General features: G+C 46.3%; 1 protein-coding gene across 5 annotated transcripts; it reads right to left on the bottom strand.

Annotated features, from left to right (window-relative positions):
* Positions 1-1,538: 1,538 nt before the first annotated feature.
* C12H2orf49 (chromosome 12 C2orf49 homolog) lies at positions 1,539-19,330 on the bottom strand. Of its 5 annotated transcripts, none has more exons than XM_059658944.1 (5): positions 19,185-19,330; positions 17,563-17,729; positions 14,294-14,669; positions 11,339-11,413; positions 1,539-3,958 (listed from the first exon to the last, which is right to left on the bottom strand). In XM_059658944.1, the coding sequence occupies exons 1-4, from the start codon at positions 19,281-19,283 to the stop codon at positions 11,357-11,359; spliced, it is 699 nt and encodes a 232-aa protein (XP_059514927.1). In that variant the 5' UTR covers positions 19,284-19,330; the 3' UTR covers positions 1,539-3,958; positions 11,339-11,356. The 5 variants fall into 5 exon arrangements, with proteins under 5 accessions (XP_059514927.1, XP_059514926.1, XP_059514928.1 ...); XM_059658943.1 differs by lacking the exon at positions 1,539-3,958 and adding an exon at positions 7,809-9,494; XM_059658945.1 differs by lacking the exon at positions 1,539-3,958 and adding an exon at positions 7,809-8,419.
* Positions 19,331-27,168: the final 7,838 nt, after the last annotated feature.

The following is a 27,168-nucleotide window of genomic DNA, read 5'->3' as shown; positions in this document are numbered from 1 at the left end:
TACATCTGTATTTATACGTTGCAATCAAAGGAAAGGCACGTAGGTGGGTGACATGAAATCCACTGGTGCTAGACTAGAGAGGCGGGAGAAAGCAAAGGGGTGGGGTGGGGGGAACCCCTGGGATTGAATAAAAAGTAAAATGATAGACACACACTTAGTTGGGTGCAGGAACAATTACCATGATAACAATGAAGGGATTTGTGGTCTCTGTCCTGGCACATAGGCACATTAGATTGTGCCTCAAGGGGTCCAGAAAAAGGGATGTTACAAGTTACCCGGACATCTCAAAGGTAAGTTATCATCGATGCAAAAAGACACATAGGCTCAGTTAAGGTAAAGGTTGACCTTGTCAGTGAAGATACCGGCCTAGGATGTAACTACCCACCATGACTGCTCTTAGTTAAAGTTTAATTTCAGACCATTCTTTGTGGTGACTTTAGGTCTGAGTTTGCAAGACCGCCATGCAAGCCTTCCCTGAGCTTGTCAGGTTAGCATGTGGCCCCTTTCGTCCACAATAATATAAAAGTAAAAGCATTCTTGCAGATGTGCTTTTGAAAATAAAAATAGCAGTATTCCAAAAAAAACAAAAGTAAAAGCTTTCCAAATTTCATTATGGAACATCTTAACTTGTTCCTGGTTAAAGACACAGCTACACTAAACGTATCCAACCTTAAATTACCCAATTTGCCAAAAACAAAGATCTTAGTGGCAAGCAACTACCAGGGAGCTAGAGCTCCATGAGACTAGTAGCCAAAAGCAAAATGGCAGACTAGCCAGTTTAACAGAAAACCAGGGGAAGACGGGCCCTCGTGGGATCCCACTTGCCGCTGGGGGCCCAGGAGACGGCGTGACGGGGCTGCCCCCACTGAGGGGCAGTCGGAGGACGTGGAGCAGACGTGCGAGCGTTCGCCAAGCCACACGCAGAGCAGCAAAGCTCTTAGAGCCTTGTCTGCTCAGAGGGCTAGGCAGAAGCTCTGACCTGGCTGAGCGTGTACTATGGACGTGTTCAAACACCTAAAGGGAACCATGCTTAAAGAATGAAAGGAACATTTATAACCATTTCTCATCAGAGTGAGCATGCCAATAAAGAGGTAAACCTTTTTAAAAGAGCCAAATGGAAATTCAGGAGTCTGAAAGCGCAGTAACCAGAATGAGAAACTACTAGAGACGCTTGAGCTGGGAGGAGAGGAAGTCAGTGAATACGAAGACAGATCAATAAAGATCATGAAATCTGAAAAACAGGGGGAAAAGAAAACAATGATCAGAGCCTCAGAGAAATGCGAACCACCATTAAGTGAACCAACGTATGCAAAACGGGGATACCGGGAGAGGAGAGGGAAAAGGGACAGAAAAAATGTTTTAAGAATTAATGGCTGGCCCTGGCTGGTTTGGCTCAGTGGATGGAGCATTGGCCTGCGGACGGAAGGGTCCCAGGTTCCATTCCGGTCGGGGGCACATGCCTGGGTTGTGGGCTCCATCCCCCGTAGGGGTGTGCAGGAGGCAGCCGATCAATGATTCTCTCTCACCATTGATGTTTCTCTCTCTCTCCCTCTCCCTTCCTCTCTGAAATCAATGAAAAAATATATATATTTTTAAAAAAGAATTAATCGCCCTAACCGGTTTGGCTCAGAGCGTCAGCCTGCAGACTGAAGGGACCCAGGTTTGATTCCGGTCAAGGGCATGTACCTTGGTTGCAGGCACATCCCCAGTAGGAGGTGTGCAGGAGGCAGCTGATCGATGTTTCTCTCACTGATGTTTCTAACTCTCTATCCGTCTCCCTTCCTCTGTAAAAAATCAATAAAATATATTTACAAAATAAAAGAATCGCTGAAAACTTCCGAAATTTGATGAAAAACATTAATCTAAAAATTATCCAAGAAGCCTGACAAACTCACAGTAGGAAAAATGCAAAGAGATCCGTACCCAGACATATTATAGTTAAGATGTTGAAAGCCAAAGATAAAGGGAAGAATCCTGAACGTAGTGAGCTGTGATTAGAGCCGCCACACCCACTCGGGGGTCTGCAGAGCCCGCATGGGCCTCCACCCCAGCTGGGAATCACGACACTGAACAATACTTCCGACTGGCTCTACAACAACGCAGTTCTATGATAAACTGCTTTATGAGCAAGACTTTTTATTAAAAAGAAATAAAACATACATAAAAGTGCATAAAACAAATGTTAGCAGGTAAAACTCAACGATGAAGACGGAAGTCAGAACAGTGGTTCATTCTGCTGGGGAAAGGGGGGAGAGAACTTCTGGAACGCGAGAAGGTTCTGTGCTTCGGTTGGCAAACTGGCTCGGCTAAGTCCTGCACGCTGCCCTGCGTTCTCTTAAAAAGGTGTATGGGAATATAGCCTGCCCACTCAGCCACACACGCCTGCCCATAGGCCTAAAATGTATACTGTTGGCTCTTATGGGAAGTTTGCTCTCTATGTTGATCTGGGGAGTGGTGTCTCTCTCTCTCTGTCTCTCTCTCTCACACACACACACATGAATTCACTGAGCTGTATGTTTTAAACTTTACAATGTTATGACATCTCAGAAAAGTGTATGTTACACTTTTTATCGTTTCCTATACTGCCAGTTAATATAAAGCAAATTTGCTTGATCTGTATCTGACTGTTCTAATGCCTGAGAGCTCCGGGGTCCGTCTCCCACCTGATGGTTCGGCAGCACCTGGCGCTGGTGCGTGTTTTCCTCGTGCGCCTGGTAAGCCAACCTGTGCTGTCACCGCGTCCAGCGCCGTCCGCAGGCGTCTCCTCATGCCCAGGCTGTCTTCCTGCAGACAGGGCTCCGCCGGCCTAGGCCGGACCTACTTCCCGGGAAGCCTCCGGGCGCAGCTTTGGCTGCAAACCTGCAGGAGCCTGCTTGCTGCTGCAGGCCTCCATCTCCGCCTCCCCCACCCCCTTCCTTTCATCTCCCTGCTCTTCCTCCCTCCTGGCTTCCTCCCGCCCTCAGCAGGCAGGCTGACTTCTAGCTCACCTTTATCACAGGGGACAGGTGCTCTTTGGAGTCCTGGCCACAGCTTCCCCACCTTGTGGGGTGCGGGGCTGTCTTCTCACCATAACACACTGGTTAATAGCGCATCCAACGAAGGGCCTACTCTGCTGGGTTCTTGCGGTCTCAGGTTTTTGCGTCAACTCTCAGGGCTCTGGATTTTTTCAACAGGGGGTTGTGTTCTATTGCGATGTTATAAGAGCAGAGGAAGGGTAGCCACAGCAGGGAATCCTTCCAGGAAAGGGTGACTGACAGTATCCACGGGGATCCCACACTAACAGCCGGAGCGCCCTGAACCCGGACACAGAGTAGACACACTCACAGGAGGCATGCCACGCACGCTGAAAGGGAGGAGGGCCAGGCGCGGGAGGCCCCCTCTTCTGCAGAGACCCCAGGTTGAGGCACAAGGTCCATGAAGTAGAGATAGACCTGAGCAAAAAGCCTTATAACGCTCCCCGGATATTTAATGCTCATTCTGACATGAGGCTGCCTGGCCTCAGAGGGCAGCCTGAGGGGCTCAGGGTGAAACGAGGTGGAAATACAGAGAACTGAGATCTGGGGGAGACCCCGGATCAGAGTGAAAACGGGAGCCCAGAGGAATGATGCCCACTCGAGGCCAGGCAGGCCAGCACACGGGACGGCTCCCGACACCAGCCCGTCCTTCCCGGGGAACTGCCGGTCGCACACCTGCTGCTGTGGCGTCTGTCTGTTATGTCCCTCTCCTCTCCGCTAGCCAGTGAGCCGTCGTGTGAACGCAGGGCCACTGCACTGTACTCCAGGGGAGGGGTGGGCGTGGAGGGGCCTGGGAAGGGGCCCATTTCTGGTTTAAGAAAAGGGCAGGGGGTCCAGGTTTGGGCCGCTGCTCTGCCACCAGCTAGCGGCAGCCTTCAGAGAAGTCACTCCCTCCACACGCCTCCTCTTCCATAATCAGAGTGCTGCGCCCCATTGCTTCCAGTCTGAAACAATGAGAAAAAGCCATAACTGGATGAAGGTTAAGGGAGGCATTATTTCTAAAATAAAACACAACGTTTTCTTATATGTGGAGATGATTGTGGAGGATGCGATCTCTGAATACGAGCTTTTCTGAAACACTGAGAAGGGAATGTCCAGGCATCACACGTGCCCAAATGCACATGAACTACGAAACTGACTCTTCTCAGCACGCCAAAGGGAAGTGAGAGAAGAAATAAGTCTGCCACAGAAATCAGAGCGGGTAGCTTCATCCCAGGCACTATCAACAGCTGTACAATTGGAAGCATGTGAACAAAACCCTCCCAGCGTCGGAAGCATCTTCCAAGAGAAAAAGCCAGTTTGGGGTTGGTTTCCTTAGGCTTCAAAGAATTAAAAACGTTAACTAGTAAGCCATTTGGTGCACAGAACATCCTGACTTTAATTATAAAATGTTCTTCAGATTTTTTCTCAAATCATTTGAATGTGTAGACTGAATCAACGGGGATTAATAAGAGGGTAAAGCCCCTTGGGGCAGAGACGTGTCTTATTCCAGCTCCTTATGCAGAGTGTGAAACACAGCCAGTCCCTACTGCACGAATGGCCTGTGTGGCCAGGAACAGGGCGTTCACGTCAGTTAGAGCATCGTCCCATCGGGGCACGTACAAGAACCAACCAACGAATGCATAAATAAGTGGAACGACAAATCGGTCTCTCTCTCATCAATCAATCAAACAGAGAAAAGTTAACTTGACATCCTCTTGTTCATTAAAATATAAAACTCCCATATTTTTAAGCGACATGACTTAACACTGGAAATGAGTGGAGTCTGAAAGGATAGAGGCAGAGGAATTGTATAAATCACTGCACTCCATCTAGTTGATGGCGTTGTTTCCCACACGGGCACCGGTGGTGAACAGCGGCCACCGCTGCACCTGGGTACCGGAAGCAAACAGGTAAGTAAGTGGACAGTGGGTGGTGGGAGCCTGGTTTCTCATTTTGGGGGCGGGCAATTAGAAACAAGCACAGGAGGCCTACAGTGGTCCACACAGTATGAACTCATGTTTAGCTTACTAGAGAGATGCTTACATATAAAAACACGCAGATGTGTGCATATACCAGGGTCAATATAAACACATATGTATTTCCTTGCTCTGTCAGTTGCGGCCCAGAAGCCATGACACCTCAGGATCAATGAGCACCCTAGTGCCCAGATCTTGCTTTCTAATGCCATCCTGCAATAAAAGGAACCAAGACTCCTTGGCGAGATGGCCATGTCTAGGACTGGAACAGGAAACATGCAAGAGGAACCTGGAGCACTTTGAAAGTAAGGAGGTGCTCCAGAGAAGCCTCAAGGATGGCTACGTCAGAGGGACACAGCGGCCAACTGAGGCCGTTCTCAGTGGCCAGAGCCAGAGGGATCTGAGCAAAACCAACAAGAAAGCATTATGTCATTACCCAAAGTGCAAGTGTCTGAGTCCACACTGAGATGATTATTAAATTTTAAAAGGGGGGAGAACAGACAATTCTGCAGAGAATTCCAAGTGGGCTATGTGGCCACTTGGCCAGCAAGGTGAAGCGTGCTCCACGCTCCTCCCGTGACCCTCTCCCGAGCACAGCATGAGAGGAGGAAAGAAAGTGACCCCATGTGACCTGACGGTGCCTGAGCCGGTGGCCGAGGGTCCCCTCGAAAGGGTTAAAGCCGTTAGAGAATGCACCCTAATACAACGGATGGAAGGGCTCTTTCCTCCCATCTTCCTGAAACTTGTAACCCGTCTCATCATGCAAAAAACCCGAGACAAGTCCAACTGAGGGGCATTCCTCAAAACAACCAACCAATACGCTCCCCATTGTCAAGGCTGAGAAATTTAAGGAGCGTCTGAGACACTGTCACAGCCCAGCTGACGCTAAGGAGTTATTATGAAAATTAAAGGTAAGGTGGTATCCTGGGACAGAAAAGGGACATTTGGTAAAAACTAAGAAAACCTGAATAAAGTTATGGACTTTAGCTAACAATGTATCGGTACTGATTAGTCTCAGAAAGGCACCAGACTAACGAGTATCAGTGGCGGGAAGCTGTCGGGAGAGGGAAACTCTCAATACCGCCTCAGCCGGCAATATTTCTATACATCGAAAACGCTACAAGGTTTATGTTTTAAAAGTTTATTTCAAAAAAAGTATGTAGCAGGGCAGAATAGACATAAGAGAAGGCTTAGTTAGAGTTGGTGTTCTTATATTTATAAAACTATCTTTTAAGCGTAACTGGTAGTCTTCTAAGGTTTAATTATTAGTCAAAGAAATGTAAATAGTTTGGTTCAAACCATGTACCCAAAGGCTAAAAAATAAGCCACCTGGTTAATTTTATTAGAGATTAAAAAACATTTCATGCTACTGTACACAACCAGTCTTGTTTCTGTCTTTTGATTCAACTTGGTCAAGTCTGAACAGCGCTAACAAACAGCTTCCAATTTCTCTTAGCATCACATTCGAGGTCCTTGATGGCCTAAGATCCACCTTACTCTGGCTTCTGCCTACCTTCTCTGACTTCATTTCATACTACCCTCCCCACTAGTCTTTTTGATCTAAAAACCTACGAAGACTCAGGTGTTCACGTCACCATGGAGACGGATGTCTGTTATCTAGTGCTGGGTAGCAAACCATCCCCAGCGCTTAGTGGCTTAGCACCGCCCCTTCTATTCCGTGATTCTGCGAGTCAGCTGTCTGGGCTGTCTGCCCTGGGACCTCATGCAGTCAGTCACCTGGGAGCTGGATGGGGAGTGGGTGGCTGTCAGTGGGGCATATTTTTCTAGCTTCTTCCCCATCACTGCTACAGCAGGGGTCCAGGAGTGACAGTAGAAGCATTTGCTTGATCACAATCTACCATTTATAGGATGTTTTCCCCAAAAGCTTCCCATAGCTGTCACCCCTTAAAAGACCAGCGTTTCAAAGAGGCTTTCCTAACCACTAGATTTAAATAGTTTCTCACCCTAAGCCTGATATTTTCCCTCTCATTATAATTTCCCATCATTCCTGTTCACTTGCCTGTCTTTTCTTTAGGAGAACTTAATTCACATCTTTATTTCTTCTGCCACAACAGGGAAGACAACCAACTTTATAACAACTGGCAGGGCAAAGCACTTCAGTTAGTACTAGAACACATTAGTAAAAATCTAAATGGAAAAAAAAAAAAAATCTAAATGGAAATAAAATTTTTTGGTCGCTTCTGTCCAGACAAAAAAAAAAATCAAGGATCTAATTTTTAAGTTCAAGGCAGGTGACCTGAGGCTTTTCCTAGTTAATTTAGAGCTTCACTATCAACATTAAGACACCAGTTTAGAAATTAACTTTCTTAAGACCACGCAAACACAAATAAGCCCTCAACGAATCTCTGGTTTGCCCGTTAAGAAAGCTTACAAGGGCCCAGCCGGCATGGCCCAGTGGTTGAGCGCCGGCCTATGGCTCGATCCCCGGTGAAGGCGGGAGGGCTGCAGGAGGCAGCCAATTTTGATTCTCACCATTGATGTTTCTCTCTCTCCCTCTCCCTTCCTCTCTGAAATCAATCTGAATACACACACACACACACACACATATTTTTTTTTTAAAAAAAGAAAGCTTACAAGGGATGAGGTTTGGGAACGTGTCTCCCTCCCCCAAGCACAGCGGTGGTCAGTGTCAGCCTCTGCCGCACCAGGGAGTCCTGAATGCCGGCCACTCCAGCCACGCTCCTTGGACAGCAGCGCCTCGAGATGGGGGGACTATAAGAATCATGCTGGAGCTCAATCAGTCCAGAAACAGACTTTTTACTATAAAAATGACACCTTTCAATAGCACTTACTCAAATAAAAAGAGATCAAGTCATTACAGAGTATTTTTTCATTTTATTTTTTTTACGAACGACAGACCTACTCAATAATTTTATTCAGTTTATTTAAATAAGGATAAGGCTACTTAAAAGACTTTTTACATACAAAAAAAATGTACATTACAAGGTAAAACTTTCTGTACTGAATTACAAAACCTGCACAAGCATTTAATAAAGAGCACACTTAAAAACATCTGAAGTCCCACAGTGGAGAACAGAGGAGGCTCTGACATACATGTGATTTAAGCTACTGGCAGTTTACTTAATGTAAGTTTTAAAAAAGGTCACTGCTGCTGAATGAGTCTCTAGATCAGTTTAGAATTGTCTCTGAAAACTTAAGCAACCAAAATATTACTTCAAAAAATAGTTACAATTCTGAGGAACTTTAGTTCTAGCAAAAGCACTATGGCCTCATGGCAGAAGGTGAACCAGCTTCCCAGAGGGCCCGGCTGCGGAGCGTCTGGAAAACGGCAGCCGACAGCCCCGGAGGCCCCAGCACCCTCAGAGCCCTCGCAGCGCCCGACCTCACCGCACGAGGACGGGTCAGTCCAGCTCCACCGCAGGGAATGAGCAGGGCCACGCTGTGACCAAGCCTGAAGCTTAGGCTCTACAGAGAGGAGGGAGATGAAGGCAAAAGAAAGTGAAAATGCGGGAAACGAGGCCATGAGCAAGGAAAACAGGGAACCAAGGGGGGGAGGAAGAAAAGAACAAGACCACCTGGCAAGGGCAGGCAGTGGTCAGTGCCTGGACTCCACCTCAGAAGCCACTCTCTACGCAAATGCCATTCGCTTTCCTACCCCAACAAGAAGAAAAACTGGCTTTATTGGACTATAGAATCGAGAGCAACAACAGTGACCCGTGTTAGGGAGCACAGAGGATTAGCCATTCAAGTCCTTCTCAGCTTCAAAGCTCACCAAAGCAACACTTCAAACCATCAGCCTCCCCACGCCTCTGCCCGCTTCCCATGCATCCCTCGGCAGGCTCGGGGCAGGCTCCGGGGCAGGCTCCGGGGCAGGCTATGCAGGGCAGGCTCCGGGGCAGGCTCTGCGGCAGGCTATGCAGGGCAGGCTCCGGGGCAGGCTATGCAGGGCAGGCTCCGGGGCAGGCTATGCAGGGCAGGCTCTGGGGCAGGCTCTGGGGCAGGCTCTGCGGGCAGGCTCTGCGGCAGGCTATGCAGGGCAGGCTCCAGGGCAGGCTATGCAGGGCAGGCTCTGGGGCAGGCTATGCAGGGCAGGCTCCGGGGCAGGCTCTGCGGCAGGCTCCAGGGCAGGCTCCGGGGCAGGCTCCGGGGCAGGCTCTGCGGGCAGGCTATGCAGGGCAGGCTATGCAGGGCAGGCTATGCAGGGCAGGCTCCGGGGCAGGCTCTGTGGGCAGGCTCCGGGGCAGGCTCTGCGGGCAGGCTATGCAGGGCAGGCTCTGCAGGGCAGGCTCCGGGGCAGGCTCCGCAGGCCGCTGCGCACGTGGAGACGCCGAGGACTAGCTGTGTCTGTGCCCGGGGGAAGGCACAGCGCTCCAGGATGTTGGTGTATGGGACACACAGTACCCAGCTTAGCTCCTCCACATTTCAAACTCAAAGTAGGTCAAGAACATGCTGCTATATGAGCGCTGACTCTGAATGTCCATAATATAAACTTCAATTTGAAGCAACAATGTTACACAGTTCAGCTGTTAGTACCAACCTACTTTGTAAGTTAAATACACAAATTAAAAGTTAATTTTTTGAGTAACGAAAAATAAGTTTCTACTGACTTTAAACTGTCAAATGGCGAATTCTCTCTTAACTAAGAGAGAAATGCAGATGAAAGTATAAGGAACAACTGAATAAATATAACTTGTCATTCTACCCTAAAATCTGCACTTTTCAAAATGTCCCTTAACAGTTATGCATAGGAATACATCAGCCCCGCAGACAACTGCGTACTTAATAATTTGCCCTAACATTAACAATTTATGCAACTCAGTATGTATCCACTTTGTCTCATGCGAGCAGATGCACAGTCTGGAGAAGGCAGGACTGAAACCACAGGGTTAAAGTTTCAGTACAGTGTTCACCTGCACGGCGGAACTACTTCTTCCTATGGCTATTCAATAGCTGAATTCAAATGCTTGTGTTTTAAAAATAGAAAGAGGAATGAGGCTGTTGTAAAAAGTACTGAAAAGGCAAACCCTGATTTGAAGATCAATCATACAAGGGAGAGAGTATCAAGAATTCTCGCACTTGGTTAGAAACACACGGCAGGAAAGTGAACACTGGAACTCACGAATGTGAGGAATAACCTGTTTGCTCACTGACTCAATTATGCAGCTGGAACAAGACCACTTAGCACACACCCAGAGATATGCCTGCGGGACAGCCCTGTGGACAGCGCTCCATGCTGCACCAGCAGGGACCCGGCCAACTGGCACCCTCCGTGCTGTCACTTCCGACTTCAGTGCCTCCTCTGCTGGCCCATCTGGGTCACACCGAGTTTCCCCCTTCACCACCATACTCCCAGACTCTCCTAAATTCTACAACTCTACCTCCTCTTCCTGTTCACTGAACTCTCTACCAACAGGTACCACCTCTAACACGATGACTTCACCTGGAGATTTTTAAAGTCGGCCTCATTAAGCTCCTGGAGGGAGATCCCCGAGCTCAGAGTGAGATTAGACTGCTGAAAAGAGGAGGTAGGACTGCTTTGTGACAAGATATCCTGAAGGGTGGACCTGGGGCAACACTGAGCAGTCAACTCACGAGAAACAATTCTGCTATGACTTCAAAGGAAGGAGCAATCGCAAGCACTTAGAGGACAGCAATTTTATCTGTATATTCTGAGTAGTGTATTGGCAGCACTGCAAATATGCTTTTCTCAGTGAACCTCAAGGATGAACTGGCAGTATTTACTAAAATACTGAGAACTGTTATATTCTTTTGCTTGGGAAAAGAAAAATTGTGAACTTCTAAAATATGTGAGTTTTTTAAAAAAATCTCCAAGTTCTCCAAAGATTGAAACAGATTAATGAGAATTATTCCTAAAATTCATCAGATGCTTTATGGTACACCAGACTTGTAGCTTCCTGATTTGACTACGGTCAACATAAATAACGTATAGTAAGCCATTCATTCACAAAGAAATTCCTTCTGCCCTGGCTAGTGTGGCTCAGCTGGCTGGGCATCGGCCCGTGCAAAGAAAGGTTGCTGGTTCAATTCCAGGTCAGGGCATATGCCCCAGCTGCGGGCTTGATCCCCAGTAGGAGGCATGCAGAGGAGGCAGCCGATCGATGTTTCTCTCTTACATGGATGTTTTTCTCTCCCTCTCTCTCTAAAATCAATAAAAACATATTTTTTAAAAAAAGAGAAATTCTTTCCTAATCAGAGAATAAAAGGCATTTTTTTTTTCTTTCAAAGGGAGGGAGAAAGGCAGGGAGGGAAAGACTTTTTTTTTTTAACCTAATTTTAAACCTTTAGAAAATTTTCAAAATAATCAAGCTCTCTGTAAATACTGTCGATATATGTGAACTGTTTGAAAACTACAGTTATATTTACATTTTTGGAAACTTTCCTTCATGGCCATGTAACGTGTTGTATCTTCCTCTTTGTTTCTGGTGGCTTCAGGTTATCCTAAAATGACATAAACAGAAATCAGTTTATACTTACAAAAATGTCAGAGAACAACTGGAATGCCTATTTTTAAACCGCCAAGGTTCATTACCAACACACAAATGGTAGATCCCTGCTGCCATCTGGTGGGAGAGATCTTAGATTAGGAAACAGAGCAAGCCTGCTTGGCTCCCATTTTTCTAGCTGTGGTTCTCAAACACATGCACCTTAGGATCACCCAGGGCACTTACAAGTATGTCTGGACCTGGGCCTTATCCCAGGACCAGTTAGATGAGAACCCACAGGCAGCAGGGATGAGGCTCTGACCTCTGACTTTCTGAAGCTCTAGGGCAGTGGTTCTCAACCTTCCTAGTGCCGCGACCCTTTAATCCAGTTCCTCATGTTGTGGAGACCCCCAATTTCATTGTTACAAATTGAACATAATTAAAGCATAGTGATTCATCACAAAAACAATATGTAATTATATATATATTTTCTGATGGTCTTAGGCAATCCTGTGAAAGGGTCGTTCGACCCCCAAAGGGGTCACGACCCACAGGTTGAGAACCGCTGCTCTAGGGTATATGCAGGGTTGAGACCACTGACCTCTCCTGGGCTGCTTCCCCCCTGCAGAGCCCATGTCCTCCCTCAATCTCACAATCCAAGATCTTAACAGGAGAAAAGACTTAAAAAAAAACACACACACAAAATCACACCTCTGAGCCTAGGCAGTGATGGCGAACCTTTTGAGCTCGTCTTGCCAGCATTTTGAAAAACCCTAACTTAACTCTGGTGCCGTGTCACGTATAGAAATTTTTTGATATTTGCAACCATAGTAAAACAAAGATGTATATTTTTGATATTTATTTTATGTATTTAAATGCCATTTAACAAAGAAAAATCAACCAAAACACTGAGTTCGCGTGTCACCTCTGACACGCGTGTCATAGGTTCGCCATCACTGGCCTAGCGGGTAGCTCAGGTGGTTGGAGCATCGACCCACACACCAAAGGGTGGCAGGTTCGATTCCTGGTCAAGGCACACACCTAGGTTGTGGGTTCGATTCCCAGTCGGAGCACGTACAGGAGGCAACTCATTGATGTTTCTCTCTCCCTTTCTGTCTCTAAAATTAACAGAAAACATATCCTTGGGTGAGGATTAAAAATAAGTAAAAATTTTTAAAACCACACCTCTGAAAGAGTAAAAGTTTTCTGAGTAGAAAAATGTTTTCTCAAAAACTAAAAAAAAAAACTCCTCAAAGCTCACTCCTTACTGTAATATGTGAGGGTGGATGCCTCTTCCCACTCCTGACACCCTCTCCCTCCTTCCTACAAAGGTGACCGAGTTTAATGTGGAGGCAACATGGTGCCATAAGCGCATGTCTGGGGCCAGGCATGAATTCTAACTGAACCCTGGACAAGTTTATTTAAATTATCCAACCTTCTGTTTCCTCATCTGTGAAATAGAAATAACTACTGTGTCTACATCACAGGATTACTAAAAGGATTCAAGGAACTAATGTAAGGATTTAGGGCTGGTCGGATACACAGCAGCTTTCTTTTTCTAGCGTCTACTATTTTTGACTGAATACTCTGAGTTTTGATCCCTTTGGCACACAATTTGAAGATAATAAAGCCCAAGTATATACTACAGGAATGTGCTACAGACTGAATGTCCGTGTCCCCTCAGAAGTCATGTATTAAAACCTAGCCCCCAATGTGGTATTCGGAGGCGGGCCTCTGAGGTAATTCGGTAATGGGGTGGAGCCCTCATGAACGGGATTGATGCTTTTCTAAAAGGGACGCCAGAAAGGTGCCTTGTCCCTTCTGCCATGTGAGGTCCCAGACAAGCAACTATGAACCAGGAAGTGGGCTCTCACCAGACACTGAATCTGCCAGGGCTTTGATTTTGGATTTCCCAGCCTCCAGGTCGGTAGGAAATAACTGCCTGTTGCTTGAGCCATCCCATCAATGGTATTTTTGTCACAGCAGTCTGAGATGAACAAGGTTATAAAACCGCTGGATGTTTACATAAATCTCATAAACTAAACTCTAAGTAAACTGTGTAACTGTATCCAATCTGCCAGCATCTAAAATGCTTAAGTTCAGTAGAACACAACACAGTAGATTCCTCCAAGTGTCCTCTACCCTCCAAGGACAGGGACATTCAAGGGACAGGGGAGGCCAAGTGGTAAGTCCTAAACTCTAGTGTGGCTTAAGTTAAGTGCAAAGCAAAGACCACGCTCTCCCATGCTACTGAAATGTGACCTGCACAAATTACCTACCATGCTGAGCCTTGCTAACAAGAGGATTTCTTTCTGCCCTGGCCGGTTTGGCTCAGTGGATAGAGCGTCGGCATGAGATAGAAACATCAATGATGAGAGAATATTGGTCGGCTGCCTCCTGCGCACCCCATACTGGGGATTGAGCCTGAAACCCGGGCATGTGCCCTTGACTGGAATCGAACCTGGGACCCTTCAGTCCTCATGGGTTCGATTCTGGACAAGGACACATGCCTGGGTTGCGGGCTTGATTCCCTGTGGGGGGTGTGCAGGGGGCAGCCAATCAATGATTCTCTCATCACTGATGTTTCTCTCTCTCCCTCTCCCTTCCCCTCTGAAATCAATAAAAATGAATTTTTAAAAAAGAGTGTTTCTTTCTTTTAGCTGCAAGATACTTAAAGGATCTAAATGAGAAAAATCTAGGATAAGTGTCTAAGAGACTCTCTTTACACATTTTAAGCAGGAAAAAAAAACAAAACCTGAGTGTACTTCTTAAAAAGCATCAGTTTACCATGATGGGTTTATGAGAAATGAGATGTAAAAGTCTGACAGATCACGTGAGGGCTAAGGACCAGCTTGCAGCAGTGACTGCTCAGCGGCCTCGTTCCCCGCCCACTCACCACGGCCTCGGCTTCTTCCTTCGGAGCAGCTCGCTTTAGCTTCACTGGAGTAGTTCCCACGGGGGACAAAGGCGGCAGCTTCGCGGGGCCCAGAGGACTTTTCCCATGCGCTAAGTCATGGTTCTGTTTAGTGTCATTATTATTGTGTTCCGTTTTATTGTTCATAGGCAAATTGGAAGACAGAATTAGGGGTGACACACTTGAAGAGGAACCGGATACTTTTCGAAAGGCATTACTGGTAAAGCTTGCCTGAGAGGGAGGCTTGAGTCGATCATTATCCCCGTTCTCTGTCTTTCTCACTTTTATGCTTGTGCTTGTCGAACTTCCATCAAACACAATGAGCGGTCTTTTCTTTGACACGTCTACAGTGCTACTCCTGCAATCAGAGACACATTCATGAAAGATGCCATCTGCAATGGCAAAGCGGTTACCAGAATGTAAAGTTAAAACAAACCATGACCAAAAAAATTTACTGATAAGACGAATCTATTGTAAGTAGGACCACTGGAAAAGAAATTTTCTTTTACATTGTAAATGAAATAACAATTTTCTGATGCTTTAAAGTTTAAATATTTGTTGACATGAAATTTAAAGAGTGTTATTGTACACACAAGAGAGTTATTTTTAAAACATCAATTGACCAACTACCCCTAAAAAGGAAAACAGAATTTCCTAGTAACTAAAAATTCTTTTAATTTTTAAAAATCACCATCTTATTGATAGGGTTATCTTGACCATGTATTACTATTTAGAAAGAATAATAAACTACAAAACTATACCAAGACGACCATAGCGGCAATCTACATACGACGATACGGAACACTCTGCTCCATTCAGTAAGGTCGCTTAAGCCAAGGCATTTTCTAAAATAACTGGAACTGTAACATCTGTATGATTTTAATTTTAAAATTTAGCAAGTCTTCATATTTAGCTTCTGAAAATCTAATTCCCACTCTTAATCATAAGATAATAAAAGCATTTCATTTGGTCATTATTCTTTATACCTCAAACAACAGATTTATGACAAAAACCTTTTAATTAAACACACTTAGCAGGAAGAACTCTCCAGCCTTGCCACTCAAAGTGTGGTCCAGGGACCAGTAGCATCTGTAGTATCTTGGGAGCTTGTAAAAAATTCAGAATCTGCCTTTTAACCAGATCCCAGGTGATTGGCCAAATTCACCACTGACAACCATTTGGCAGAAGATGAAAAATAAACTCATTATAATCCACTGCCACTGCAGGAGGGAAACAGACGGACTGTGAGCAGGTGCGTCAGCTGTGAGAGTTCAATCTAAAAGGCAAGGGGCACCTTCAGGTCTGAGAAGCGCAGCAGTAAATCCCTGCTCCAGCTCGGTGGGACCAGGCACGTCTCAGCACCTCTCCAGAGCTTCGTTCCTCCAGAGGTGAACCAGCAGGCGGCTCAGTAACGTTCGGTGACCTAGTAGATCCTTCCAGCTTTAATGCTCTGATGCAGGAGTCAAACTGAGACTTTTAAAAATAGAGCCAAAGATCCTTTCCAAAGTGACTCTGAGGGACTAAAACAAGTCGTCACATGAAGTAAAGTACGTCAGGATTGAAAGCTTTGCCTAGGACAATGGGCCTGAACGTGCAGATAAAGAAGAAAATACTTTGGAAGTAAGAGTTAATAGAAGTCAATTAAAGATATGCACAGCATAACACAGATTTATGAAAGTTGACACTAATACACAGCCTGACCAACACGCAACCATCGAGCTAAAATGATCGATGTGAACTGAATGTGTTCCTGATGCAAAGTGGGACTGTACGCTCATTTACTTTCCAAGACTCTGAGCACGCATGCCCCAATCTTCACTATTCTCCTCCTCGGAGAATAACCTCCCTACCGGTCATGAGTTTTTCTGCATCCTTCATAACTAGAGATTAAAACCAGGAATCAGAATTAGCACTCTCCCTCACTCCATCCTACTGCACTGCCCATGACAGTACCTTACAAACAGGAGGCTCCCAAAGGAGGCTCAGTAATCAATAACACCCAGTTGCCATATAAGTGACACAGGAAAAGAAACTCGCTCACTTAGGGCTCTCTGGGTACTTAGTCCTCATTAACTAACCAACTATACTGATCAATCACATGTACCTTTAAAAGGGAAATTCATTTGCTTGTGGTTCTATAAACAATTTTCTGAAATTTAAAAATGTGAAATAGTGTCCCTGAAGCTGTATGAGCTCTCCATTTCTGTATTACTTAAAGACCTTATTAGAGTCTTGATTCTATTTTTTCTCACAATTCAGCACACGTTGGCTCTGGCTCTACCTCTAAAATACATCCAGACCCAACCACTTCTTATCAAGTCCACGACCACCTCACTGTCACCACCAACTGCTGCCGGGATCACTGCAGTCTGACTGCTTTCCCTGTCCCTCCCCACCTTAAATCACTTCCCAATATGGCAGCCAGCATGACCCTGTTAAAACGGACTTCAGGTGGTGTCACCGCTCTGCTTGAAACCTCCATTGCCTTCTCCTCTCAACAGTCCAGCCACAGTTCTCACAAGGACTTGCAAAGCTTTATGTGATCTGACAACCTCCACTCACGCACAGACAACCTCGCCCCTCCCACTCTGAATCCCTCCACCCAGCCTGGGGGTCTCTCTGCTGTTTGTGGGCACACTCCTGACCCCAATTATTGTATTCTGCTTGGAACGCTAGCTTACTCGCTACTCGCTAGGTCTCTCTACTGAAATGGCATTTCTCAGTGAGGTTGTTCCTGGCCACTTTAATTAAAACTGTAAATCCGCCCTAGCCGGTTTGGTTCAGTGGATAGAGCGTCAGCCTGAGGACTGAAGGGTCCCAGGTTCGAGTCCAGTCAAGGGCACATGCCTGGGTTGCTGGCTTGGTCCAATGTGCAGGAGGCAGCCAATCAAGGATTCCCTCTCATCATTGATGTTTCTATCTCTCTCTTCCTCTCCCTTCCTCTCTGAAATCCATAAAAATATATTTTTTAAAAAATAAATAAAATAAAACTGTAAATCCTCTCACTGCTTTTTCTTCTGTCATGATGTAACATACAATATATTTTCCTTAATTTTTTATCATGTTTCTTCATATTAAAATATGAGCAGGAAATTTTGTCAGTTTTATTCATGGTATATTTACAGTGCCTGGTGCTCAATAAATAGTTGTTGAGTAAATGAAATCTTTTTGACCTAAATTTACCTAGGGAGGAAAAAAAAAGCAAAATTGTTTAGTCATAGAAGATGAAAACCAGAAGCATTGGAAAGTACCTTTTAGTCTCGTTTTTTGGCTCATGTCGCTCTCTTTTCTTTTCCATCATTTTCCCCCATCTATTCTTTGGCAAATCTCTCTGAGGCAATGGTATTGCATGCTGAACATACAGATCAGTAAGATTGTCTTTGTTTATTCTTACATCACTTTCAACAGCTATGTTCTTCTGTGGAAAAGGAAACAAAAAAAAGTTCAAAACAACATCCTTCTTTTAACAACTAACCAACTACCTGCCTAACAGGGCAGAACATTCCTGCTTAAATAACAAATTATAAAACCATTGCTACAATTAGGCACATGCTTAAGGGTCCTTTATAATACTGAAAAAAGCGGTATTATAAGTAGGTCAAGCTCTGTAAATATTAGGTCCAGCCTCCTCTGACAGGCAATGGCCACCTGTCCTCCGTGTGACAAGCCCTACTGTCTGTCCATAGTGTTCAGCCAACATGCCAGGCAACAGGGGCACGTCCGCTGACACCATCCTCATCGATGAGGAGAACAGAGAAGCAAACCGGAATGGAGAGGTGATCATGGCTCACCTACCATTCTGGGAACACTGTGCTTAGAACTGACTAAACACATCCAATGTATGTCCTCTGAAACTTTTCCCAATCCTTTTTTCCCCTTAAAAACTTAAAAGCACAATTTTGCTCCTTTTCTGTCTTATACCAGATGGGCGTTTATCATCAACTTGCACCTGCACTCACTCAGTCGGTGACACGTGGGAACCCCGAGGGTCCCATAGACAGTGTCCTGCAGAACCACTGGCAGGTTAGACGGGGAGGCCCTGCTTAGGGGCAGCGGTGCAAACTGTGGTCCCTGAACTAGAAGCGAGAACTTGCTAAAAAAACACACGCAGATTTTCAGGCCACATCTCAGAACTACTGACTCCGACACAGTGGGGATGAGTCCCGCAAAATGTGTGTTAAATTTTAACCAGTCCTGGGTGACTCCGATGTGCCTAAGAGGTTTGAGAAACACAGGCAAAAGGTAACTGACATCACTAAGATGACCCGCTGAGCTAGGGCTTGATGAGCTTAGACTAACATGCAGCACGGGGGGCTCAGGAGCCACAAGAAAAACAAGGTGCTAAACATAAAACCCCAAGGAAACGTCCAGTAATTCTCTACCACTTTTCACAAAATGTATCACTTTGTGTCTTCTTTTTCGCCTACTACGAGCGGCCACATTAGCGGAGAAAGAGCAAACGCTACACCGAGGGCGCAGAACCCCGAATTCTCCTCCTGGCTGATCCTGCACCGCAATCACGACGGGGTGCCCCGAAAGAGGGCAGTTCACCCCTGCGTCCTCGTCTGCAACCGGGGTGCGCGTGCGGTGCTCCCCAGTCCCCGACACGTCCCCGTTTCCGTCCCCCCACGACCCTCGCCCGGCCCCTCTTCCTTGCTCCCGTACAGGCCGCGAGGGTCGCCGAGGACCCCTCTTTGCGAGCCATCATGAACCCCAAAAGGTGAAGTCCCAACCCCCAGGGGTTCCTGATGTGCGAGGAAGTCTCCTTTCGGGGGGCGCGGGGAGACCAGGTGGGCCAGCGCCAAGCCGCCCGGACGGCGGGAGCGCTCCCGCCAGAGCACCCCGGCCCCCGCCCCGCGGCCCCGGCGCCGACCTGCTCCAGCGTGAGCAGCAGGAACTCCCGGGACAGCAACTCCGGGTGCAGCAGCAGCTCCGAGTCCGGGCAGCGGCGCCCGCCCACGTCCCCCGCCATCACCGTCGCCCGGACCCGGCCAGCTACCCACAAGGCCCCGCGCAGGAAGCGTCCCGGAAGTGACGTGTGGGCGGGGCTGAGCGTGTCATCCCCGGGGCGCCGCGCGTGCGCTCCTGGGACGGGGCGGAGCCAACCGGGCGGGGCGGGGCGGGGCGAGCGGGCGGGGCGGGGCGGGGCGGGGCGGGGCGGGGCCAGCCGGGTGGGCTGCGGCGATCCGCCGGGGGAACCTAGGTGTCTGCTGCGACGCGAGGACAGTGCTGGGGGAGCTCCCCCTCCGCCTCGGTGACGCGCGTCTCACGCTGGCCACGTGTTCCTTAGTTTGTCCCCTAATCCCGCTTTAATTTGCTGCAAGACCCGGGACTTTAGTGCCGGGCGTAGCACATAGTAGGTGAAAGTGAGCCGGGTGGAGGGCCGCGGGCAGGGTAAGCAAAGGTGCTTGGAGAGACATGGAATGGTTTTAGGGAAAGGCAGGGGCTGCCCAGCACCGCCCAGGGGACGTGGGTGGTCGATGGCAGCTCCCAGGCGCTGGAGTTTCATCCTGTGCGCAGTCACCTGCGGGGACTTGTCCGAGGGGCTGGGGCTGGGGGCGGGGGGGGGGGGGGGGGCGGGGAGGCTGGAATGCAAGCGCGCAAGCTGGTGCCTTCAGGACCCTGTCAAGAAAGCTTTGTTTCGGGTCTGTCTCCTGTGGCGGGAAGCTGACCAATGGCCGTTAAGGATCCTATTGCCCTACGGTCCTAACATTTCCCTCCTCTTTCTGTTTGTTAATAATTATTCTTAATGGAATGGGGCAGAGGCCTCCTTCTGTCCGTGGGCGTAAGGAACAAGGCCCTCCCCTCTGGTGCTGTTGACCGGGTATCTGAATAAACAGTTACTCCACATATCAGAAACCAACCAGTTAACATTATTATATTTAAAATTGTTTTCCTTGAAATATGTTTTTAAAAAACAACCAGTTGGCAGCTTAGTATATCCATTACTATAAGGGAGGGTGAAATTATCATAATAGTTCATATTGTAGTTGTTAGATACTGAAAGACAACTAGGTCACCTGGGAAAAGGCAGACGTTCACCACAGGGAGCTACTGCAGCAACCTTTAGAGAAAACATCCTGCATCTTGTTAGCATAAAAACATTCAAACCTGTGAAGAATTTTTGTGAGTTTATTTGAGCCAAACTGTAGACAATTGCCGGGAAGCAGGATCTCAACAGATTGGGACAATGCTCCAGAGAATGGTGGGTTTTTCATCTGTTTTTATACATTGCAGTCAGAGGGGACCTAGGTGGGTGACATGAATTCCATTGGTGATGGATTAGGGAGGTGGGAGAAAGCAAAGGGGGGAGGGGTGGGAACCTCTGGGATTGGATAAAAAGTAAAATGATAGACACACCCTTCTTTTACTTAGGTGGGTGCAGGATAGGTAACAGTCAACAATTAACATGATAACAACAACACTAAAGGAATTTATGATCTCTGTCCTGGTGCCCAAGCACACTTGGTTATGCCCTGAGGGGTCCAGAAAAAGGGAAGTTACAAGTTACCCCGACCTTTCACGTGGATGTTATCTTAGACGCAAAAAGACAGACTCAGTTAAGGTAAAGATTGACCTTGACTAGGGAAGATACTGGCCCAGGACATGACTACCCACTATAAACTGCTTGTAGTTAAAGTTTCAATTTTAGACCATCCTTTATGGTTACTTTAGGTCTTTGAGTTTGCAAAACCGCCAAGCAGGCCTCCCTGAGCTTGTCAGGTTAGCATGTGGCCTTGTTTTTTCATCCACAGTCCTTTTCCCGGACGGTGGGTTCCAACACATAAAGGTCCCCGTATGTGACTTTTTCCCCCAAATGAATAGAATGAGTATAATTCTGTATATTAGCAACAGGTGTCCCAGCTCCTACCAGGCAAGATGTAAAGGTCTGTTCTCCATAGGTTCCTCCTCGAGGTGTTCCTGGGGTTCAGTCACCCATTCTTCCCCTTCTGGGGCTCTCTTCACTCTGGTGTGATGGATCCAGGGACTCAGAGCATTTGGAGTGGTGAGAAGCACGTCCCAGGGTCCCGACCATGTTGATCGCCTTGTGATCCGGTTTTCCATGTTTCGAGTAGAATTCTGTCTCCTGCTAAGAAGGGAGGTAGGAAAAACAATCCGTAGCACATGCCGAATCATTACCCACGGCTGCGGACACAATGTGGAGGGACTGACTTGGGAGGTAAAAGCTGGTCCTGAGGCAGCCACAGTGTCACTTGCCTGGTTTTGCTGCTTTTCTTGGCTTGGACTGAAATACAACTGAGGCCTAGAGAGGAAAAGGTCTCAGGGGTTTTAAAAGAGCCGGGTCCAAACCACATGACCAGTGACATGCTAGGGCAGGAGAGGTCACCCTGGGGGCGAAGTTCTTGTTTTCCCAGTTTCGCCCCTTGCTCAGCATCTGGCTTCCCGGGCTTTTTGCCTTAGTGAGTTTCCATACCTAGCTCATCGTCCTCACTCTGGGGGTCTGTAGGCACTCGCCTATTTGTTCCCTAAAATAATTCTCGAATTAACCTGCTCACGTATAAAAATAACTGAGAGCGCTGGTGACAACGTCCAAATATTAGACTTTGGCTGTGTGCCAGATACTGCATTTATATAGATTGCTGGTTCCTTGGAACAGTCTTCTGAGATGCACAGTACTGGAATGCTTTTTTTTTTTATTCAAACGAGAAAACAGGCATGGGGTAATTTGCTCAAGATCAGAGAATGAGGAAATAGCAAGACTAACATTCAAGTACATTTCCTCTGTACTTGTACCTACAGTAAAGTAACAGTTTTAGTTTAAATGGAATCTAGTTGTGTTATTATCTAATCTCTAGTAGTTAATTTATTGAAAAATCTTTCCTGCTTCTCTTTCATCTTTTGTGGAGGGGATATACATCCCAAAATATTTTGCACATTTAAAACTTAAACTTGCAGACAGTTCTCAAAGCTTGTGGTTTGCATCCTCTATGATGTATTGTTTTATTGGAAGTTATTACAGTCTCTAAAAAGATCTGAGGATGCCAAAAGATAAACCTTGCAAGGGAATTGGAAAATAAGTGAGATGCTAAATCAAAAGTCAAGATAAAGTTGAGAGGTGTTTTCCAATTTTTCATAATCATTTATGTATATGATGCTTTATCTAGAAATTGAATTTCAGAGCAGGGCAGAATTAAAAGTTACTCAGGTCAGTTCTTTCATTTTAGTGCTGAGGAAGTGGATCTGAGGAGATTAAACGACTTGCCAAATTGAACAGGGTTTTAGAACTGAGCTGAAGCAGGTGTTTGGGTTCCTAAGTTGGAGCTATGTGTATTAACTTCATGGTATTAGTTAGCATCATGGCATTCCATGTCCAGAATCTGACTTGATTTTCATGATAATAGTGAAGTGAGTGTGACTGGCATTGGCCCCATTTCCTCCTCTAAAAGGCACATGCATTGTTTTAGTGGCACAAGCAGCTGCCTTGGAGGGAGCCTTGGAAACCAGACCTCAGTTCAGATTTTGTTCTGCTGCACCAAGACCCTGGGTGAGTCAGTCAAGTCCTGAGCCTCAGTCTTACCAGAAAAATGCTCTGCTAACACCGTCCGTGGAGAATATCTAAGCAGTAGAGCTTACATAACACACTTGGGCCCTGGCCAGGTAGCTCAGTTGATTAGAGCAGCGTCCGAAAACGCCCGGGTTGAGGTTTGGTCGCCCGTCAGGGCACATACAGAATCAACCAATGGGTGCATAAATAAGTGGAACAACACATTGATATTCCTCACTCTTCCTCTCTTTCAAATCAATAATTTAAAAACAAAAACGAACACACTTGACACAGAGTAGGTGCTTAATAAAGGGCAGCTGGTTTTGAGACACGTCATGTCTCCCCACTTGAGCCTCCTCCCCTGTGAAACGGGAATGGTAACACACCTCGTCATGTTAAGAGATTGGCGCCAACGCATGAGCACTTGCCCTGCCTGGAGATCTGTGGTAGCCTGTGACTGTCATCAAAGGAGAGACGTGGCAGCACGGAGGTGGAGCTGCGGAAAACTTGAGCTTCAGACCCTGAAAATGGCGGGAGGTCCTTGCTCCCTGGGGTGCTCTGGACCAGTCACCTGACGCGAGTACATCTCACTTTAAAATGAAAAATCCATTAAGATAATTCTAGGTGTCTCTGAAGCTAAAATCTCAGGGTAGAGGGAGTGTCTTCTGAGGCAGAGAAAAAAAGCCCAGGTTCAGAGAGGAGGAAGTAGAGTGAGATTCTGATGCCGGACCCTCCGGGGAGGGAGAGCCTGGGAATGCCTGCGCCCTCTCCATCTGCAGAGCCTGGAGAGTGGAGCCTTGGAGTATTTGCAACCTGCTGTCTGGGTTCCAATCAGTGTTCCTGAGGCAGGAATCTGGGAAAGAGGACAATTTTCCTTTCTAACGAGTTCTGAGGTGATGTTTCAAATATGCCGAGGCGGCAGGGCCACCTCCCAGAGATTTCTGCCACCTCGCAGGACAAGGAAGCCACAGCCCGCCTCAACCCGACCCCCGGAGCCAGGTGTCGCCAGGACCGGAGGGCCAGACTGAAAACCGGCACCAGAGACCAAGAACATCCCAGGGTCCTTGTGGGTGGATCAGTAATGCAAAGATCTGGTGTCTCCCTCTTCTCATCTTGGCGCTTCAGAGATTCCCTAATCTGGACCCAGCCCTGAGGAAGGGGGCAGGCCTCTATTGATAAGACTATTGTTCCCGCGGCCAAACGGGGGCTTCAGATGGAAATAAAGCTCAGTTACAGAAAGATAACTCTACTTGTTACACATTTGAATCTGTAGACGGAAGTTGATTCCTGCTACAAATGGTATCTTCCATAACCGTACATTTTTAAGTTCAGAATTGTGAGAGTTTCCGCATCACCTGGATCATGGCGTTGCATTCATTAACATTTTTTGGTGCCTGTAGTTGGCAGACCAACGCTGAGGGCAACAGCCGACACTGCCTGGCCTGGCACCACCACCTCACTAGGACCCGAGCTCCTCCAGGACAGGCCACACCTTTGCTTTGAACCTCCATCCTGGTCACCAGCATGCACAGTGAGTGCTTGTCCTTAGTAGGTACTCAATCAATATGTATTGAATGAACCGTAAGTGAAATATATACTGAGAACTTCAGGTGTTGATTCCTCTTGTCCATAGTGTAATATTTAAGATATTTATGTTACAAATATTTTATCATTAGTTGTCAAAAATATAGCTGAGCATAAATCAAATTAAGAGCTTCAAAGTGAATGTAAAAATTTTAAAAACACTTTGCATTTGGGACCTGTATTTTTAGCTATTTAAAACAACAGTTCACCCTAACCGGTTTGGCTCAGTGGATAGAGCGTCAGCCTGCGGACTCAAGGGTCCCAGGTTCGATTCCGGTCAAGGGCATGTACCTTGGTTGCGGGCACATCCCCAGTGGGGAGTGTGCAGGAGGCAGCTGATCGATGTTTCTCTCTCGTTGATGTTTCTAACTCTCTATCCCTCTCCCTTCCTCTCTGTAAAAAAAATAAATAAAATATATTTTAAAAAAATAAAAACAAAACAACAGTTCTGCTTTGAGTTTTCAATAACTACCTTTAGCACCATAGTGATTATTAAAGACCATATTTTTTACTATTGTCACTTCTCATCCCTTTTACTGTACAATCCAATGACCATAGAGATGCATTGACATACTTAAACTCCCTACTGGCTTTCTTGTCAAACCCATCAGACGCCTGTTCAGTGAGCCCCACCATTGTCTCTTACATCCGGTCTCCGCACCCAGCTCAGTGCCACGCACAGTGTAAGAACAGTGCGTGACGAACAAACATCAGTAAACCTCCCCAGCTCCTCAGGCCCTTCCCAACTGACCTCCCGTCACCAAACCTCGAGCACATTATATTTTACGTTAGGATATGACCAGGAGAGTATCCCACAAGTCTCACGAAAGCCATGCTTCTCAAAACTGACTGAGCGTTAGAGTCCCCTGGAGGGCTAGTCACCCCCAAGTTTCTGACTCAGGAGGTTTGATTAGGGGCACGGGAATTTGCACTTACAACAACTTCCAAGGAGATGTTGGTATTGCTGATCGCCGATCATACTTTATAAGCCACTGAACTAAATTAAGCTGCTTGAGGTCAGGGGCTACGTCCTATTTCAGTATCCCCAGCAGCCTCTGCCATAGTACCTGGCACATAGGGGCTGCTCAAGAAATAGTTGAGTGGAATAAGAGTTCAAAAAGTTTATTTTACTGAATCTAGTTTACAAGTATATAAATATGTGTATATATCTTTAAATCAGCTAATACACGTAGAAGCTCTTAAAACATGCTTGCTTAAAAAAAAAAAAAAAATTATAGCCCTGGCTGCTGTGGCTCAGCTGGTTAGGTGTTGTCCTGTGTACCAAGTGGTTGCTGGTTCAATTCCCAGGCAGAGCATATGCCCAGGTTTTCCAGCTCAATCCCCAGTGGGGCGTGTGCAGGAGGCAGCTGATCCATGTTTCACTTTCACATCGATGTTTATCTCTCTCTCTCTCTCCCTCCCTCTTCCTTTCTCTCTAAAAATTAATTTAAAAAATTTTAAAAAATCATAAATATAACCTTTCTTTGCTTAACCTCACATTCTAAACTGATATCCAAACTAGATGTGTACTTGTAACAAGAGCTTATAAATTAGAGTAACAGAATCTTAGCATGAAAAGTCTCTTTTAATGACAGCCTAATTTAATATTGAGTATCAGGAATTTTATTTTATTTATTTATTTATTATGCATTTGTGTGTGTGTGTGTGTTTTATTTTTTTTTTATTATTATTTTTTTTATTGCTTAAAGTATTACAAAGGGTATTACATATGTGTCCATTCCCCCCCCCCCCCCGCCCTAGACAGTCCCCTAGCCTCCCCTATCCCCCAGTGTCTTATGTCTTATGCATGCATACAAGTCCTTTGGTTGATCTCTTACCCCCCTACCTCCTGCACCACCACCCTCCCCGGCCTTCCCGCTGCAGTTTGACAATCTGTTTGAGGCAGCTCTGCCTCTGTATCTATTATTGTTCAAAAGTTTATAATGGTCTCTATTATCCATGAATGAGTGAAATCATGTGGTATTTTTCCTTCATTGACTGGCTTATTTCACTTAGCATAATGCTCTCCAGTTCCATCCATGCCGTTGCAAATGGTAAGAGTTCCTTCCTTTTTAGAGCAGCATAGTATTCCATCGTGTAGATGTACCACAGTTTTCTTTCTTTATTTATTTTTTATGCATTTGTGTGTGTGTGTGTTTTTTAAAAATATATTTTTATTGATTTCAGAGAGGAAGGGAAAGGGAGGGAGGGAGAGAGATAGAAACAGCCACGATGAGAGAGAATCATGGATTGGCTGCCTCCTGCAAGTCCCCCACTGGAGATCGGGCCCACAACCCAGGCATGTGCCCTTGACCAGAATCGAACCTGGGACCTTTCAGTTCGCAGGCCGACGCTTTATCCACCGAGCCTAACCGGCTAGGGCAAGAATTTTAAATGTTGGTTGAGCGCTTCCTACATGCAGATAGACACAGCAAAAACTTGATAGACACACCTGTCCTTAAGAGATTACAGCCAGTGAGGAACCTTAAGTGTACTTGTGAGTGTGAGGATGTTATGTTTTGAAAGTAGGAGAGTAGATGGCAACTATTAAAAGCATTCAGTTGTATCTATTTAACTCTTAATCTTCATTAATCTATTAGAACACAACTTTACTTCCCATGCTATAAATACTCGTAACATGTTTCAGATGGACCCAAGGGATATTGAATAAATATTAATAAATGAAGTTAATTAACAATTCCTTGGAGAAACATGGCTGATATATTTCTTCTTAAATGTAATCAAGCTAATTTAGAATTAGTCCTGA

Source organism: Myotis daubentonii, chromosome 12, assembly GCF_963259705.1.
Source record: "Myotis daubentonii chromosome 12, mMyoDau2.1, whole genome shotgun sequence".
NCBI lineage: Eukaryota > Metazoa > Chordata > Mammalia > Chiroptera > Vespertilionidae > Myotis > Myotis daubentonii.
Note: the sequence above shows the minus strand (reverse complement) of the source record. Positions and strands in the feature narration are given on the sequence as shown.

What these genes read in the sequence shown, in the direction of transcription:
- C12H2orf49 (XM_059658944.1), bottom strand. Translation starts at nt 19,283, where the DNA reads ATGGCGGGGGACGTGGGCGGGCGCCGCTGCCCGGACTCGGAGCTGCTG. An exon ending in TGCTGCTCACGCTGGAGCAG is followed by an intron (nt 17,730 to 19,184) that starts GTCGGCGCCGGG and finishes CCTTTTCCACAG; the next exon opens with AAGAACATAGCTGTTGAAAG. An exon ending in CCAAAAAACGAGACTAAAAG is followed by an intron (nt 14,670 to 17,562) that starts GTACTTTCCAAT and finishes CTCTGATTGCAG; the next exon opens with GAGTAGCACTGTAGACGTGT.